Consider the following 19,890-nt stretch of genomic DNA (forward strand, 5'->3'; position numbering starts at 1 on the left):
AACTTGATCAATCCAGACATGACTCTGATACGGATCCAGAACTGAATTCTTTAAAACAAAATGGCCGCCAGTCGGCCATTTCGAACTTGATCCGAAAAAAAATATGGAGTGCATCAAGGTCCTATTATGTTTAATGTATGTACCAAATTTGAACAAAAGCCATCCATGCATAACTAAGATCCGGGTCTGGAATGGTGAAAATATGCGATTTCAATGCTTTTTCGGCCTTAAAGCGACCGCCATTTGGTTATCGTTAATGGGATCATGAAACAAATGCACATACATATTTTTGACATGATTTACCTCGTGTGTGTGAAGTTTGAACTCGATCAATCCAGGCATGTTTCAGATACGAATCCAGAACTGAATTCTTTAAAACAAAATGGCCGCCAGTCGGCCATTTCAAACCCGATCTAAAAAAAAAATGACGTGCATCAAGGTCCTATTATGTTTAATGTATGTACCAAATTTGAACAAAATCCGTCCAAGCATAACTGAGATCCGGGTTCGGAATGGAAAAAATGTGCGATTTTGATGCATTTTCGGCTTTAAATGGCCGCTATTCGGCTATCGTTAATCGGATCATGACAAAAATGCATGTGCATATGTCCCATATAATGTGTGATGTATGAGTGAAGTTTGAACTTAATCGGTCCATGCATGTTCGAGATACAGGTGATCACGGACGCAGACAGGGCAAACCATAACGGGGACTAAATATGCACTCGGTATGTTTTCACATTGACGTCCACTACAGTCCCCTTATATTACACATCAGTCACTGCATGGTTACTAGAATTCTTCTAGTAACCGTGCTATGTGGCAATGACAGCACTATAATTTAATACAAATATAAGATCTTTATTCCAATAATACATAAAAAAACAGGATTGAAAAATTAGAAGCATGAGGCACCATGTGACTAATGAAATGACATTCAGTCACAAAAAAGAGGAGGGGTGCCTGTTATTCCAGTCATTCGATTGAAATCCAAATTAACTACTGGGGTACATGGACAGGTGAGCTAAAAATAATTAGATTGACTGGTATAGAGTTGTATTCCTGAATTTGAAGTCATAGTAGATGTCAGTGGCAAAAATTTTACATCTTACTCAGATAAATGTATTTGCATATATTTTTGTCAGTGCAATAAATCTGGTTTGACATCAAGGCTTTGGTATTACTGGTAAACCTCGTCTTGTAGCAGTCCCTCGTTTACTAAAAGGCTATTTCAATGATTGAATTTTTTTCACCAGGATTTCATTCTTTCTATATATAGTTTTTTGGAATATTCCATTATACCAAAGGGTATAATGGGTATTATACCAAATGTTCTCTTAAACAATTCACCATAGAGTGATGGTAAGTGATATTCCATTATCTGAATGGAAGTTTGTGGAATATTCCATTATACAAAAAGGGATATTACATTATCTGAATGGCGAGTTTGTGGGATATTCCATTATACAAAAGGGGATGTTCCCTTAAACAATTCACCATATAGTGATGGTAAGTGACATTAAATTATCTGAATGGCGAGTTTGTGGAATATTCCATTATACAAAAGAGGATGTTCTCTTAACTATTCACCATATAGTGATGGTGAGTGATATTCCATTATCTGAATATTGAGATTGTTTTTTTCACATGTCCACACTACATTATTCATCATAAGGCATATTCCATTATGTGAAGAGGGAAGTCATCTTTATTCTCCTATCTTCCAACAGTTCACAAATTCTATGGCACATTCCATTATGTGGATGAGCAGGTCATCTTTATCTAACTTCCCACATTTCATTGTTTGGTCCCATGGCATATTCCATTATATAAACGAGGGAGGTTATCTTATTCTATCCCATCTCCATACAGTAGCGTCATCACATACGCATATAAGTATGTTGCCATCTCTGGTCATACTGGTCTGTCTGATAGCAGATTGGCACTTAGCATGTGATAACACTGTACACCTGAAATAATAATTGTAACCACAAGAAGAAGACTATTTTGAGTGAAAATTAACCAATACCTTGAAAAATACACATAGAACACATACTGAAATCTAACTTGGCCAGGATTCTAAACTGGTTAATACCGTATCCAAGTTTGAAAGTGGTTGAATGAAAACTGTTTTGGTTATTGTAACTGCAAGAAAAAGTTTAACAATGTCACATATCAACAATGAGAATGGATATTTTCGCCTTATATACCTTTCCCTTCATCTATGATACCGGATTCTGTCGTAAATTCGCCCATCCAAAAAAACGCACTGGGCGATTTCACGACTGGTTCAAAATTTCAAAAAATGATCATCAAATATTATTTGGGGACATGTATTTTCATTGAAAAATCCACCTACGCCGACTTGCAACACCGGCAGTTGGACCACCCAAAACAAAAGAAACTATTTGCAGAAGCTAATCTAAAATTTTATACATTTTTTTTCTTGCTGAATTAAAACGTAGACTGCCTAAAATTTCATTACAGTGTCACCCACAACATCTTTCTCAAAAAAAAAAATCACATTAACGAACCTCATGCGCCAAACACAATTATTTTGTTTTCATTTTATTAGTGCAAAAGTATATTCTAAAAAAAGTTTCAATTAGAAACGAACACAACTGCATTAGCAAATGATCGCGGTAGCGCAATCATGCTGTGCTTCGCAATTGTTGATTATTACCTAGTAATGATTATAATAACATGTAACCATTAAATTCATTGAATTGTTATGAAAATGCAAATAAATTTCAACTTATTTCATCGTAAGCGAATGATTCCGGTCGCATTTTAAACACTCGGTGTTGTAGAAATGAATATCCGCCATGTTTTGACCTGGACGTTGTTCTTTGAACTGACAGGCCAAATCGCTAATTAACCAATCAAAATGATGGATGATGCCAACGTGTTCAAATTACCATACCATAGCTCATTTAAATATATTAATGTTATTGAACGCAGTACGGAAGAGATTTGCCGATGTTGTATGATCTTTTGGCTTGGATTTTGATGGGAAAGCAGCATGATTTGTTCTTAAATAAAAAAAATTACTTGTTTTCAAAAGATAAACTGAGCATTTGAAGAACAATTTAATATCGTTTACAGTGATAACAGCTCATTGTCGAACAAAGCTTATACAAATAAACATCATACCAGTACTCTTGAATCCTCAGGGGTGGAGCTACGTCACAAGACATTTCAAGTGCTAAGACGCGCATCACTGTACCACACATTTTTATGGGCTCTGTGCGCGCTTGCTGAGGACCGTGGAATGCCGAGCGAAGAGCCGATGAAAATTCGAGAAAACAACAGTCAAATTTATATGCGTTACACATGCAGGGGTAATCTTGTTACACTGTTCAGGGAAGTCTCAACAACCATCCCAAAGTACCAGTGTCGGCTTTGTTTTCACCATGATGGTTGCCATGCAGTGAAAATGCCCGGATGTCTGCCCCCGAAAAGATTAAAATAACACATTAAACAAGCAGCCTCTCGGCTGAGATAGCTCCGCTGTTAGCACTGCGCATTTCAATTAAAGAACAGAAGATATCATTAGAAAATGAACAATATGCATAGTATCAATGCAATGGGACTTGCTGTTTGCAACAAGAATTCAAAAATATAATTTTTAACCATAAATGATTGTGGTTTTTAACAAGAAGAAAATATCACTTTTTACCAAAAATGACAAAAATATTCATCAAAATTAGAGAATTGAAGATATCATCATGAAATGAACAAATTTGAGAGTGGTCCATATGTAGTGTCTATATATGTAATATCAAAGCAATTGGACTTGTCGTTTTTAACAAGAAGTCGAAAATATCACTTTTTACCAAAAATGACAAAAATATTTACCAAAATTAGAGAATTTAAGATATCATTACAAAATGAACAAATCTGAGAGAGATAAACATGTAGTACCTATATATGTAATATCAAAGCAAAAGAAGTCGAAAATATCACTTTTTACCAAAAATGACAAAAATATTCACCAAAATTAGAGAATTGAAGATATCATTACAAAATGAACAAATCTGAGAGAGATACACATGTAGTACCTATATATGTAATATCAAAGCAATTGGACTTTTGGTTTTGGTTTTTAACAAGAAGTCGAAAATATCACTTTTTACCAAAAATTACAAAAATATTCACCAAAATTAGAGAATTAAAGATATGATCATGAAATGAACAAATCTGAGAGAGGTCTACCCAAGGTACATATACACCAAGTATCAAAGCATTCAGGCTTGTAGTTTTCAAGAAGAAGTTGAAAAGGTAAAACATTGACACGGACGCCGGACACCGGACGCCGGGCAATCACTCATATGATAAGCTCCGCTCGACAAAGTCGACAGCGGAGCTAAAAACTGCCAAAAAATTGCCCTGGGTGATTTCTTGGTCCCAATTTATTTTTTTTTAAAACCCAAACTGCTGTTTAATGACCCCGGGGAGAATTTACGGCAGAATCCAGTAATACGGGCAAGGTAATAACATTATTGGTAACCCTCATTGCCAGATCTTTAACTCACCAAAATTTTAGTTTAAATTATTTCAAATTTTTGCTAAATTGAATGTTAATTTTGAACCAGCAGGCAGGATTTTACATTGCTGACATTTTTTTTCCAGACAATTTATAAAACAAATTTCTGAATTTTATATCAGTGAGCAACTTGCCTTGCTTTAGAAGGTTCATCAACGTCAATGTCCCATATGTACGTCTTGCCAACTTGATTTCCTAATGCCAAGATCTGAGAAAATAAAACACACAATCAAGTAAATCAAAATTAGATGCAAATTTAATGCCAAAAAGGAACATCAAGCTAACACTGGGTAAATGATGTGCTGTGTTCTGGCACAAAGGTCAATATTGATTCGACTACTACTGAGTGTGAATGATGTCATTGTATGTAGGGTTCCTCTTGTCCATTATTTGGTGAAACATGCAAATTTATATTTTTCATTCATTACCAAAATTCATTCAAATTTTTACTCCTGTAGGCTAACCTCTCAGTTGTCAAATGGGGATCCCCTTGTTTGCTACAAATTTAGATTAAATCTTGCTTACAGGTAGAAGCATTAGGATGAGCACAAATACAACAATATGATTGCCATGGAAACCAATGCTATACCTAATTAACTGCATCTTACAGTCTTCTTACTTGTATCTAATTTTCCATTGAAATTTCTACCTTATGTTACTACCGAGTGTGTGTGGGTGGGTGTGTTGGGGGGGGGGGTTCCATTGTCTGGTTAGAATGTTTGTCACAATTATGAATTTTAACAGATATCCTTTGCTTGCAATGTCCCATACTTGGATACACTCCCAGCAGGATTCAATGATTGATTTCTTTCCAGGATTTCTTGCCTGATAGTGTGGATCTTTTTTATCCAACATGTAACAGCACAGTTTTACAAGCATTTTTTAAACTGTCATAGCAACTTCGGTTGCCTACAATCCAAAAATGACTGTGCTTATGTAAATGACAGAGGTGCCTGTGGTGGTCAAAATGTAAGTCATATTTCAAAGATCTAGCATGCAATAAATGCAATCTTTGGTTTGGGTGAGAGCAAACACAGTATTAGAAGAAAAACAAGTACCGTTAAAGTCCTAATATAAACCGCATACGTAATAGTAACCGCACCACCAATTCCGGCTTCGGGGTTAAAGAGTTCTTAACAAAAATTGAAAACTTGAAAAGTACCTATTACTAACCGCACCCCCAATTCAACAAGACCGTGACTGACTTCATTGTTTCAACCAGCTGTTCCAAAACGGCATTGTTCCTAATCCTATTCTTTGTTTCGACAACATGCCTAAAAATATTCACACCTATTTATTGTTCAGCGGTGATAAGATGTCAGACTGGCAATGAAACTGCTTTTGTTCTGGCGGCGACCTCTGTCAATACTCTTTCTGAATACGTCTGTGTTTCGTAAGTTTTAGACAATGAGCTTTTATCACCGTAAAAGTGTTAAACTGAGCATTGAAGAATAATTTATCTTTCGAAAACAAATAATTTCTTGATTTAAAAAAAAAATCATGCCGTTTTCCCATGGAAATCAAAGGCAAAAGATCGCACTACATTCTCGGTAAATCTCTTCCGTGTTGCGTTCACCATGAGGTCGCTGAACTGTCATTAACATATTTAAATGAGCTATGTAATTTAGACACGTGGGCACTATCCAGCATTTTGATTGGTTAATTAGCGACTTGACCTATCCGGTCAATAATACTACGTCACGTGAGCATTCAAAAGCATGGCGGATATCGTATCGGCTGTTTACATGTGACTGAAATCATTCGCTTACGGGGAAACTAAGTTGAATTTTACTTGCATTTTATAACAATTCAACGAATTTATTTTTCGTGCGTTATTGTAATCACTACTAAATAATAATCACCAATATCAACACTTCGAAAACAAGTAAGTTATTCACTTGTGACCAGCAGCATGGCCGGATCGAGCTACCGTTATGTGATCATTTGCTACTAAGCAGTGCATTCGTGTTTTTATTTGAAACTTCTGTTTGAATATACTTTTCGTTACCAAGAAAAATAAAAAAAATAAATGCATATTACATTAAAAATACTGAGTATTTTTTGTATCATGTAGAATTTTTTTTTGATTGACTGTAATTTTTCAACATTTCGTAACGCCTACTTTAGAACCAAAATAAGGCCTTTCACTCTTCCCCGACGCCTATTCAAGAGATTGTACGGTGTATTGTTTGTTTTGTGCATGTGTTGTGAACAAAAAATGACCACGCCCATTTAGTGATTGCAATATGTACATAATAGAAACCGCACCCCGAACTTGAGCTTTTGATCCCAATTTTTAAATTGATACATTGTAATATAAACCGCGGTTTATAATAGGACTTTAACGGTTCTCAATTATTCAAAAAGAATGGGTGCGACTTCTATTAGGGATGCGGCTTCTAATACAGATTTTACGGTATTTTACAATTCACAGTCCCCGTTTTTTATTTGATGTTAAAAACCATTGACCAGTGAATACCGTAATAAGAGATGTTTTGGTGTGTAGAATATATCAGGGGTTTCGTTAAGAGCCGGCCGCCGACCATACGGCCTGCTATAGCCCAAATTGGTCATCTACTCACTGCCCTCTTGATCGCCTACGCCGGTCTCGCTGCAGCACTTCGCACTGCTGAGAGCCTTTTTATTTTTTTTGGCCTGTTGTTACATGATGATGGCCTGCTATTAAATGCATTTGTCAAACTCCTGGTATATACTATATAGAATGTATAACAGCAGAGTAAAAACCTGTATCTCATGGTACTATGGAGATACACATGTTATGCACGTGACAATGAATGATATCAAATTTATAGCAAGAAAACAAATGACAATGGCAGTGCCCTCAAACTGTCAAATTGCAAACATTTTCTGATTGTAAACTTATTGCAGACTTTTCCCTATAGTGTAACAGGGAAACCATACAGTTCTTACCTTTTGCCAGTAGTCCATACTGAATCGCATGTACCAGATATCGCACTGAGTGTAGTCAAATTTATGCAAAACTGTCACATTGGTTTCAGCCGGTCGTATCGTATCAAGTGAATCATTTATACTGCCAGGTTTCCAGCACATGATACAATTTTCACAAGACTGCAATGAGAGACAAATAAAAACAGTTATTCTCACAAGTCACAGCAATAGCTTAGAGTCTAAGCACTTTTTAAGGTCTGTGAGACATTTCCTGCAATGCCTAGCAACCATGAGTTTATCTCATTAGCGATGCAAATTTATTCACTCTTCCCTGATTGGTCAGTTTCCAAATACAATGTACTGTAAACCACTGTTGCAAGTGACAAATTTCAAAGTTAGTGCAAATTGCAAATTTCTTTTGGGTCTTACAACAGAGGGGCTGTGATTTCCACAAAATATTGCTGTCTGCCACTCTTGATATCACAAAAATTAAACAGATCACAGTAATTTGATCACCAGATGGGTTTATATCATTTTCAATCAATCAACCAATCAAATTGCATTTATTGATCTTCATTCCTAGGTGTTGTAGGAGAGGTCTTGGAAATTCTTGGATTCTAGGCTATCACAGCACTAGCAATAGCAATAACATGAAAACTGAAAAAGTTTATTAAATAATTATTGATACTGGAATCACAGAGTATGCTTGGTTTGAAGGACAAATTATTTGATCAAAGTTGTACAAAATAACATACTGTAGAATACTTTATTTTCACTTTGAATTTATTTTCCCTAGCTTTGCTGAAGGGATGACTCCATGAAAATAAAATCCAGCGAATATACTTTTTTTCCTATATTTCACATTAAACTCATCAAAAATCAGTGAAAATAAATTCCATACAAAACGCCCAAAATACTTTTCAGCGAAAATTAATTCCAGTGAAAATAAAGTATTCCACAGTATTTCATTTCCAAACTATTATTTTCATCTGTGCATGTCCAGAATCACCTTTCTAAAATTAAACGTTTTCTCATTTAAAATCTTTGCTAGTCTCACAAAGTGCACAAGTTATTAAGCAGTTTTCCGTTCTAAATTTCACAGAATTTTTGACTTCCCAAATGATATAAAAAGATGGCTCTTTTCACAGAATATTTCACCGAAGGTGCATACACATGAAAAAACACATTTTTGTCTCATTATTACAAATTGTTGCTTGTCATAATTTTTAAATGGACCTGTTACCGTAAAATCTGTATTAGAAGCCGCATCCCTAATAGAAGTTGCACCCATTCTTTTTAAACAATTGAGAACCAAAAAATCATCATTTCTCATATGTGTAGATGCTCTAATAGAAGCCACATCCTCTCTGTTGTATTGTATCATTTCAATAGAAGCCGCGGTTTCTAATACAGATTTTACAGTATTTTGCTAATGATCAGAATAATATTTGAATGACGCACATACACTCTGTGGAAGGATGAACTGTATAATTGAAATGTCCTTGAAAAAGCCCCAATAAAACATGTAGTGTGCAAATTCCCCATTTGTGAAATGATTTGTAGTGATAGATGTAGACATACCTTAGACAAGACAAAATTACCCAACCATCTGACACAGTCCACGTAGTTACGATGAATATCACGAGTCGAAAAGTCAGGGTAATGCACAGATAACGATGCAAATGGCCTGTCAATAAAAAATTGCACAGTTTAACTTTGAGATGCAATTTTCTTCCAAAACCATCATAATCTTATCAAGGAATAAAACACCTTTCGCATGTATTGTATAAAGAAGAAAGATAGATGATGTTGACCATAGAGGGCACTGTTCAAAACAAATCAGTTCAACAAACAAATTTGCTGTCGCTGAAACAGTAACTATATGTGAGCTCACTTCAATAGTACACAAGCTCACCAAAACAAACACAGTCATCTATTACTGAATTTTGTAATGGTTGTATGAAACTTGAGTAAAAAGTTACATGTCAATATTTGGGGTGTACCGGTCTATACATCTTTTGTGCTCTTTCTGCATAGACTCGCTTTTGTAAAAAAAATATTAAACTTATAAACGAAACACCTCCATAAATTGAACTCAGTTAATTGTTAATGCATTAATAATTCACTGGGTTTTACTTTCGATATTTTCGCTGATAAGTAAAATCCACTAAATTAAATCTACATTAACATGTAAAATAACAATAAAACTCATTGTTTCCTTGACAAATTCGTGAAATTAAAACAAAGTGAATATGCTCAAAACATCAAAATAGTGAAATTAACTGTCAGGGAAAATAAATGGTTTTACAGTACATGCTTAAAACTTGATTTAGGTGCAAAATCGCATTCGGCCAATGCATGTTTGAATTTCACAATGTATTTTACACTTGTTAAAGCCCGGTAGTCGTCACACTGCGCATGTGCGAGATATATGGGTCTCATATAAACAAAGAAGGCGACTTTGACTGTTGCGCAGATCAACAAGTACGAACTGAGACGTTTCCAAGCTTTAATTAATTAATTTTCATGTTATTGGAAGGTGGCGGTAATCAGTGCAAGTCGCGCCCAGGTCAAACCTCATACTTGTGATTTTCATTTGAAGAGTGCACTGGATTGTGGGACGTTTTTTATCAACAGAAATGTCGCACATGTGCAGCGTAACGACTACCGCGCTTTAAAATTGAAGAATGTGCATGTCAAACATGCGGGATCGAACATGCACGAGAAAACTGTGGCGTTGCAAAGACAAAAATACACTTACACTTCCGTTTTGCCGTGGCTGTACTCGTTTGATCTCTTGACAGCATCTTGTATTCTACCAGTATCCAAATTCCAGATTTTTAAAGAATGGTCCATTCCACACGAAATGATTTTCTTTCCATCCAAGTCAAAGTCCTGAAATAAACAAACCCAGCCATCAAATCAAAATAGCTGACTACATAATACTGATACAAAGTTGAATATCTAGACAACGAAAAGTGATATAAAAAAACTGTAAATTGCATTCTCCTACATTTGTGGTGCTTTTTCTTGAGGGGTCATTATGTTGTTTGGCTTGATGTTTCCTTTAATATCAGTGTATAAAGATTGGCAATGAAGATTCTATTCCATATCTGTACTAATCAAGTAGTCGCACAGAAAGCTGTAGATCTTTCACTGGCTCACTCATTTGCATTATAATTTCTAGAAATTTATGTACTGTGAAATACTTTATTTTAACTGGAATTAATTTTCGCTGAAAAGGCATTTTGGGTGTTTTGTATGGAATTTATTTTCACTGATTTTTGATGAGTTGAATGTAAAATATAGGAAAAAAATATATTCGCTGGATTTTATTATCACGCAATCATCCCTTCAGCGAAAACAGCAAAAAAAAATTCCAAGCAAAAATAAAGTATTCTACAGTATTTTGTGTGTAATCATCGAACAATTGACATAACTCTTTTTCAATTTCTATAAGATCTCCATCAGATATAACACAACTTGCTTCACACCCCAGCATTTAAAAATGGCTCTCCTGAGCAAGATAACATGGGTGATTAGGAGCAGTTTTGCTATAACATTTTTTCAAAATGGTATGGATTGAAAAAATAATAATTAGCTCTTTTTGGTCTTCATTTTTGCATGTGATGAACAAGTGAGCAATCAGTGAGTGAGCTGATAAAACAATGTCTGGCCTACTGAGCACAATAACGTGAGAAATTTGGGGATCTAAGCTATTACAATTTTGTCAAAACGATATTATTGGAAAAGTGATAAATAGCTCTTCTGGGTCCAGAAAACAATCCGATTAAAATCTGATGTGTTGTACGTCATGTATTTTATTTTATATATTTACTTCACTTATTTTTTAAAATTATGTTGTTATTTATAACAAATTTTATAACAGGTCAGTAGGAAACTTATATGAAATAACGACGTCAACAAAAATGACAACAATGAGAATGACAGCAAAGTTTGCCTTGTTCATCCTTCTGATCTATAATAAGAACAAAAAACTAGGTGATCATAGAATTTACAGTGCTTAAGCCAGACCCAAAGCAAGAAACGCGACAAAAGAACAAGGGGATGTTAAGCACTGGTTGCGTTATACTTACAGCACTAAGTACTTCATCTCTATGTCCTTCAATACCTCCTAATATGGCAACACATGTATCTGTTTTGATATTCCACAGTCGTAAAGAATGGTCTACAAAAGATAAAAGGCAACATTAGATTAAAAACAAACATGGATAGACAGCCAGACTGAGTATAACAGAAATTTTTAATTACAGGTAGTGATCTAGATGAATGGCTTGAAGGTTTATATTGTCACTATTGCAAATAGCCTTGTTTTCACCTATACATTACATGTCATAGTGCCAAATTCTGTCCAATAATGTATATAGTAACACTGGTATGGTGCAAAATGATGACTGAATCAATGTCAAGATTATAAGGCTAAGACACACCCACATTTTGTATGTATTAATTATGCACAAAATAGACACCCACATCTCACTGCAAGCAACACATGCCAACATCTTATTAAATATGCATGCAAGATATATCCACATCTCAATTATGCACGCACGATACACCCACATCTCATTGACTATGCATGCAAGACACACCCCATTGACGCTGCAGTTCTTCTACATCGATCTGACTCATATAGCGCTAGGTGTGCCGGGAGTTTGTTCGAAATTTCCAACGTTTCGAAGTTAATCGTCGATTGACACGTATTTTACGGATATATTAAATCGTTTCAGAGACCTGTTTACTAAATAATGATAAATGAAACTTAGAAAACTTGTAAGAACAAACTGGGCCCAAATCGCGCAAATTGCAATAAGTTTACGCTGCTAGAGTCTGGTTCGGATGGAGTTCTACGCGTGATTTTATTGCGCTCAAGGACATTCTATTTTCGAACTAGTTGAAACCGAAAATAACGCAATTACTTTCGAACTTCAAACACAAATTTGATTATCGTTATTATGTGTTAGTTTCTGTTATTTCAAAGATTGAATTATGTAAGACAATAATATTTCACTCTATAAACAATATTTCACTATAATATGTGATTAAAAGGCAACCCAAATTGTAAAAAGCAATATCAAGTTCCGCGTATAAACACTGTTGTAAAGAGGCGGCGGAGCGGAATTTTAGCCAAAATCGGCTAGTAAGGCGTCATATGACACAGGTTTGTGCTGGGACAGCGCTTCCAGTGACGACACAACAAGATACACCCACATCTCATTGACTGCAAACTAGACACACCACATCTCATTGAGTATGCATGCAAGACTCGCACACATATCATTAATTATGCATACAATCCACATCTCATTGACTATGCAAGTAAGACAAACTCTATGATAAATCATACACACAAGACACACCCACTCATTAATTATAGATGTTAGACACACCTCATTAATTATGTATACAATACACATCCACATTACATTAATTATGCATGCAAATCACACCCACATGTCATTAATTATGCACGCAAGACACACCCACAACTCATTGATTATGCACGCAAGACTCGCACACATCTCATTAATTATGCATACAATCCACATCTCATTGACTATGCAAGTAAGACAAACTCTATGATAAATCATACACACAAGACACACCCACTCATTAATTATAGATGTTAGACACACCTCATTAATTATGTATACAATACACATCCACATTACATTAATTATGCATGCAAGTCACATCCACATCACATTAATTATGCATGCGAGACATGCCCACGTCCAAATGATTATGCAAATCACACCCACATGTCATTAATTATGCAAGCAAGACACACCCACAACTCATTAATTATGCATGCAAGTCACACCCACATTACATTAATTATGCAAATCACACCCACATGTCATTAATTATGCAAACAAGACACACCCACAACTCATTAATTATGCATGCAAGTCACACCCACATGTCATTAATTATGCACGCAAGACACACCCACAACTCATTAATTATGCATGCAAGTCACACCCACATTACATTAATTATGCATGCAAGTCACATCTCATTGACTATGCAAGTAAGACAAACTCGTATGATAAATCATACACACAAGACACGCCCACTCATTAATTATAGATGTTAGACACATCTCATTAATTATGTATACAATACACATCCACGTCTCATTAATTATGTATGCAAAACACACCCACAACTCATTAATTATGCATGCAAGTCACACCCACAACGCATTAATTATGCATGCAAGACATGCCCACATCTAAATGATTATGCAAGTCACATCCACATGTCATTAATTATGCACGCAAGACACATCCACATCTCATTAATTATGCATACAATACACATCTACTTCTCATTAATTATGCATGCAAGACACATCCACATTTCATGCAATAATTATGCATGCAATAAATGCATGCATGCATGCATGAAACCTGATAACTGTAGGAACTATACTGTGGTGTCACTCCACAAGATAATACTCGCCTTTACTGACTGACAGAAGAAGATTCTGATCATGTGGGTGAAACTTCAATTCGTTTATTGCATTGCCATGTCCAACATAGTGCTATCAAACAAAACGCAGTAATATTTTATTAACTGATCAATGTGTGATGGGATAATAAAGCATTCAGCAATGTGTGGAACTCATTGATGAGAACATAAATACATGTCTTGCATATTAACCCTAATCTTGCTAGTCTCGTGTACTTGTACACTGACTCAACCACATAAGGGTTATGGAATAAAACAACTGTTCTTTTTCAATGTATTATTTTTCTGTCATTTTAAGTATCTATGGTGATTCCTCTGAAGCATATATCCTTAATTGATGATGCCAATGAAATATTTTAAAAGTTACAAAAATAAAATTAATAGTTATATGCACGTTAGAAATAACACTGAATATAAAACTAATTATCAGAAACTTGCATAATTAATTACATGCTGCAATCAATGCTTTGTCTTTACCTTCATACACTGTGAGCTAATATGACTGATAAGTCTAATAACACCTCTTGAAACACCAATAAAGACCTACCTTCACAAAGCTAATAGGATTGATGAATCTGCAATGCGCTCAGAATGCCTCTTGACTTGCCTTCACACACTATAATCTAATACATGTAGGACTGATATCAAACAATCCATAACAACCTACCTTCACACACTATAAGCTAATAGGTCTGATAAGTCTGATAATGCTTCTTGACCTACCAATACTAACCAATCCGTAACAACCTACCTTCACACACTGCAAACTAATAGGACTGACAAGACTGATAATGCTTCTTGACCTACCAATACTAACCAAACCATAACAACCTACCTTCACACACTGTAAGCTAATAGGACTGATTAGTCTGATAATGCCTCTTGACCTACCAATACTAACCAAACCATAACAACCTACCTTCACACACTGTAAGCTAATAGGACTGATTAGTCTGATAATGCCTCTTGACCTACCAATACTAACCAAACCATAACAACCTACCTTCACACACTGTAAGCTAATAGGACTGATTAGTCTGATAATGCCTCTTGACCCTGCTACAGCCAACAATGGAGCACCAGTATTTTCCTCTATTGTCCAGGCACAAGTGTAATAATTTTCATCAGCCTTTGTAATGATACACTATGTTAAGGAGAACACAAAGACAGATACCAATGATGCACACCTATATTATATAAATAGTGAACATACGAGTTGTATTCCATTCAAATGTTGCTTCTCAGAATCCATATACAAAGGCAGGAGACGCACTTTTAAACAACCTAATCTTAAAATCAGAATGTGGATTTAATCGCTTATACATGTATACGACCACCTGCGTACTAAAGTATATCTGACAATTTTCTTGATAAAAGATCTTGTAGAATCAGAAACCAATGAGAACTCATGTTACAGACATAGAAGGACACAGCCTGTTTTAGTTAGACTATTTCTGATTGGTTCTTACATTCCATCAAGATGGCGCTTCCTGTACAAAATTTGCACAGGTAATTGGTAAAATTTAGTTGAGCACTACGAACACCAGTGATGATGTACACTATCCACATGAATACATTCATTGGTTACGTGAAAAATACGTACATGCACTGCTATGACTATCATATTTTAAACACTTGGATCAAGTTTTGGTTCTATTCACAATTCACAAGACTTTCAGGCAATGAGAATTATCAAGTCATTATCAACGACATAATATTATAGACAAAAGATATATGAATGACCAAATGTGTGATGTATGCGCGAAATTTAAACATGATTGGTCCAGGCATGTATGAGATATGGCTTTGTGCAACTGTATTTGTTTAAAAAAGATGACCAGTAAGTCATTTTGAATTTGATGGTAAAAAATGCATGAGTGTTTATCCAATAAGATGTCTGTGTGAAGTTTGAACTTGATCGGTCCAAGCATGTTGAATATATGGATCAGGAACTGCATTTCACCAGTCAGCAATTTTAGGCCCAATCAAGTTCCTATTATGTTCAATACTACTAAATTTGAACAAAATATGTCCATGCACGATTGAGACCCAGTTCTAGAATTGTGAAAATGAGGGAATTTTATGCATTTTGACATTAAAATGCGCACCATTCGGCAAACTTGAATCAAATTATGAAACCAATACATGTGCATATATCCGATATGATGTACTGGGTATGTGTGAAGTATAAGCTGGATAAGCCCAAACGAATTAGATATGGCTAAATGCATGCCATATGTATGGCAGCCAATCCACAAGTTTTCAGACTTTGATGGTTGCCGGTCAGCCATTTTCAATCGGATTGTGAAACAAATCATCATAGACGTGTCTCTCAACATTTTTAATGCATGTACCATTCTTGTATCATTTTCTTGTGTTGTGTCAGGATAAATTCAATTTCATTCTCACTCAACACCAACAGATTTTTGCAGAACAACTTGTATTATCAGTGTGACATTCGTGATAATGCTGAATTTGATGTCCACTGACGATTCTCGTACTATATTGCTAGATCCTAGAAGCACACATAAAACAAAAGTTATATTATTTTCTTATTATTAAAAATTACATTGTATGATAGATACAATCAAAATACCAAATTTTCTCTATTAGAGTGCTTACATAAATGATAGGTGTATATGGCTAAAATAATTTTTAATTTAATTGTCCAGTATACAGTAAATGAAATTTTTGGTTTCTGTGCACTTCTTTTAAAGTGAGGGAGTCGTAACCTGTGCATGCGTCAGGTGGCCATAGCGTGTCACTGTTCACAAACAAGCATCTACCCATGAGCATTTGCATTTTTTGCTTGTGTTGTTATCGCCACTTGGGACTCAATTCCCGCACGTGTGCAGGTGATGACCTTCTCGCTTTAAACATGTACTTCTGATGGACACACCTCTGTCTGAGTGTCATTTACGTAAGTGCATGCACTACCAATAGTGCAAATGAAGTATTCGTCTGTTTACGAGGCAGTGTGGTTGATGATACATGATAGTTCATATTCAATTAATAATACATGTAATACCAGTACTGAGAATGCATAAGGATACATCAGGATCACAATACCCCTGTAATAATTTAATTCCACCATCGTCTTGAATCTCGTAGACCGTAACTCGACTACTACCAACAGTAGCAAAGATCTGGGCATCTCCTTCCTGGCAGTGTGTGTTGAACTGTACACCGAACAGAGGCTGACCGTGGTCTTCCTTCACAAAGTTTGCACATTTGTACTGCAGTTTGCATTTCTTGTTTTTCCACTTGCCTCTGGGGTACCTCCTGCCAATTGTTGTTGGTGTGTCAGATCTTGATGCACTGTCATCTAGCGTAGAGGTACTGGCAGTGCTCTGAGCTTCCTCGGCATCCTGGGTATGAAGAATGAGACATCAACAGTGATTGGTCATGCTAGTGAAAGGGAGCATCATAGTCTGGTTTCACTATGGGTGATTTTCCGTTCAACTGCAAGAACTCTGGTATTGTGTGAAAGACGCGGACCGAATGTCTGCCGCAAAAATCGAACGATTTAATTTTGAATTTCTTTTATTATAGCTCAAATTCGAAGGCCGATCTTTGACAGGGAAATATTGCGTTTAGATACACTTACTTCATCGAAAATAACCACCTTAAAATGCATACAGCACATTATTTTGCATGGAAATATCCGCCAAAATACTTTTGTCGAATCCCACGCGATGTTTGATGCCACTACAATGCTATGACCTTTGTTTTTACGTTCGATTTCACGCATAACGCGGGATGCCGCAGTGAACGGAAAATGGTCTATTGTGAGAAAATGAATGAACAATGTGTATAATGCCAAGCAATTATTTTGGCACATATGCATCTACTCTTTCATGTGCACATTTTGTAAATATCCTTAAATCATACACTTTTTTGATGTCAGAAAAAAAAGTATTATTATTTTACTGTCACGTTTATGCAACAAAACGACAAATTATACATAACAATGAACTGTATTCTATGTGATGTCATAATTCTCTGTGTTTCAGTGCAAGTGACATCATCATTTCTTGTATTTCACTGCAAATGATGTCATCATTCTTTTTACATGTAATACTATTTTAAAACTGTGGTTATGGTACAAAAAAGACTGATTCCAGATAACAATGAACTGATGTTTGTATTTTTTGAGTTTTGGTGGGAGTGACCATTTAGTGCAAGTCATTCCTTATATTTCACTGCAGAAGATGTCATCATTCTTTGTGTTTCACTACAAGTGATCTCATGATTCTTTGTGTTTCACTATAAGTGATCTCATCATTCTTTGTGTTTCAGTGCAAGGGACATGTCATCATTCTTTTCATTTCAATGACATCATTATTCTTCATGTTTTAGTAAAAGTGATGTCATCATTACTTGTGTTTCAGTGCGAGTGACATCAATATTCTTTGTATTTCACTGCAGATGATGTCATCATTCTTTGTGTTTCAATAAATGTGATGCCTTCATTCTTGCGTCATCATTCTCATTCATCATAAGAACTAAGATTGCGATCTATCTCCAAACTTGTGATTTTAACATCTCGCTTTATTATAATGGGATATTCAAAATGATGTTAGGTCATGCATGTGAAAACATTACTGAAGAAAAAATATACATCTCAAGCTATCACTAATTATATAATGAAGCCCTACAATATGGTTACTCCCATAATACATCTTACTCAATAGGGGCCCAACATCCTGGTAAGAAAGACAAAAGAATATCACACTGTTACAGTCTTTTGTCTAATTGTAAGTAGGCAGATAATCCCTATATTGTTCTTATCATTTATTAAAACAGCAAGAGCCAAAGATTGTAATATTATTTTTCATTTTTTTCTTTAAATTATATTTTAAGCTTACAATCACTTACACACAAATAAGCTAAATAATAATTTATGTTCTTGAACGTTGATTTCTTCAGGCACCTGATGCAGGAATTATTGTATGTGAATATGTTCAAGTAAAACCATACTTTTTTCTTAGCACCATTATGCTTTACATCTCCTATCCCTCCCCTTTCAAGCATCATTCTGCTCTTGGCTATGATTACATACAATGTAGCATAATTCACTTGTACATCTACATATAGACAGTGTGAACGACTTACAACAGCAATCATAAAAATAGGCTGGATTATCCATCTTCTTATACATCACACCCTCTGGCATAAGCGCTTATGACGCAAATTGATGACGCAAAGGCCGTTCAAATTGTGTTTATCTATATATTTATTGTTAACAACTGATAGAAATGATTTTTTTTGTTGATTTTTTTACTGTTTAGTTGTTTTTTTTAGTCTTTTGTTATTTACCATACTAAACCCTCTGATGGTTTTGGTAATAAAGTTATTATTACTATTAAATAATAATAAAATACTAATATTCCTACTCACAGAATTTCTGTATTTGACTTCATCTAACAAATATGATTCAGACTATAAAGAACAAAATAACACACAGTTAAATGGCATCATCAAGACCCGAGACCGGTGCCGGGACTGTACATAACGAAGTGTACGGAGTCACCACAATAACATAAACAATGTGAGCGATTAGCGATTGAACACCTCGTCCGTCCAGAATATGGTCGTTATCAGAGGCTTTGTACAAGAAAAGCGTTGGCTAAGCAACCACCGACATATTAACTCACATTTTCATCACCAGAATTGTCATTTGGTAAACCATTCTCTGATAGTTTGGTCTTCTTCAAAACGGGGACCACGTTGTTTGCGTCCTCGCTGTCGGACATTTTGAACACACGCGCTGCCGTAAAACTACGACTATTGTTTTGCGACACATACGAGTCGCTGCACTTTAAACAGTTGTTTAAACAAGGTGAATTATTCGAAATCAATAACAAAATACCTTTTATATCGATTATCATGTCGTTGGATGTGATCAACAATAGCCGAAATATGCGAAATTGCTG

The 19,890-nt window shown here is 35.4% G+C and overlaps 1 protein-coding gene across 2 annotated transcripts; it reads right to left on the reverse strand.

The window, feature by feature from the left end:
• Positions 1-840: 840 nt before the first annotated feature.
• Positions 841-19,729, reverse strand: LOC100377350 (polycomb protein EED-like). Of its 2 annotated transcripts, XM_085505061.1 has the most exons (11): positions 19,612-19,729; positions 19,355-19,396; positions 17,008-17,322; positions 14,958-15,083; positions 13,946-14,027; positions 11,554-11,645; positions 10,218-10,351; positions 9,038-9,143; positions 7,478-7,636; positions 4,681-4,754; positions 841-1,970 (listed from the first exon to the last, which is right to left on the reverse strand). In XM_085505061.1, the coding sequence occupies exons 1-11, from the start codon at positions 19,708-19,710 to the stop codon at positions 1,844-1,846; spliced, it is 1,356 nt and encodes a 451-aa protein (XP_085361187.1). In that variant the 5' UTR covers positions 19,711-19,729; the 3' UTR covers positions 841-1,843. The 2 variants fall into 2 exon arrangements, with proteins under 2 accessions (XP_085361187.1, XP_006824118.1); XM_006824055.3 differs by lacking the exon at positions 19,355-19,396.
• Between the last annotated feature and the right edge of the window lie 161 nt (positions 19,730-19,890).

This window comes from Saccoglossus kowalevskii, chromosome 11, assembly GCF_978046115.1.
Source record: "Saccoglossus kowalevskii chromosome 11, keSacKowa6.1, whole genome shotgun sequence".
In the NCBI taxonomy this organism is placed as follows: Eukaryota; Metazoa; Hemichordata; class Enteropneusta; family Harrimaniidae; genus Saccoglossus; species Saccoglossus kowalevskii.

Coding starts and splice junctions, on each gene's coding strand:
- LOC100377350 (XM_085505061.1), bottom strand. CDS start 19,710: ATGTCCGACAGCGAGGACGCAAACAACGTGGTCCCCGTTTTGAAGAAG. Junction 7,637..9,037: donor GTAATTTTGTCTTGTCTAAG/GTATGTCTACAT, acceptor CTCTCATTGCAG/TCTTGTGAAAATTGTATCAT. Junction 4,755..7,477: donor GTATGGACTACTGGCAAAAG/GTAAGAACTGTA, acceptor TTATTTTCTCAG/ATCTTGGCATTAGGAAATCA.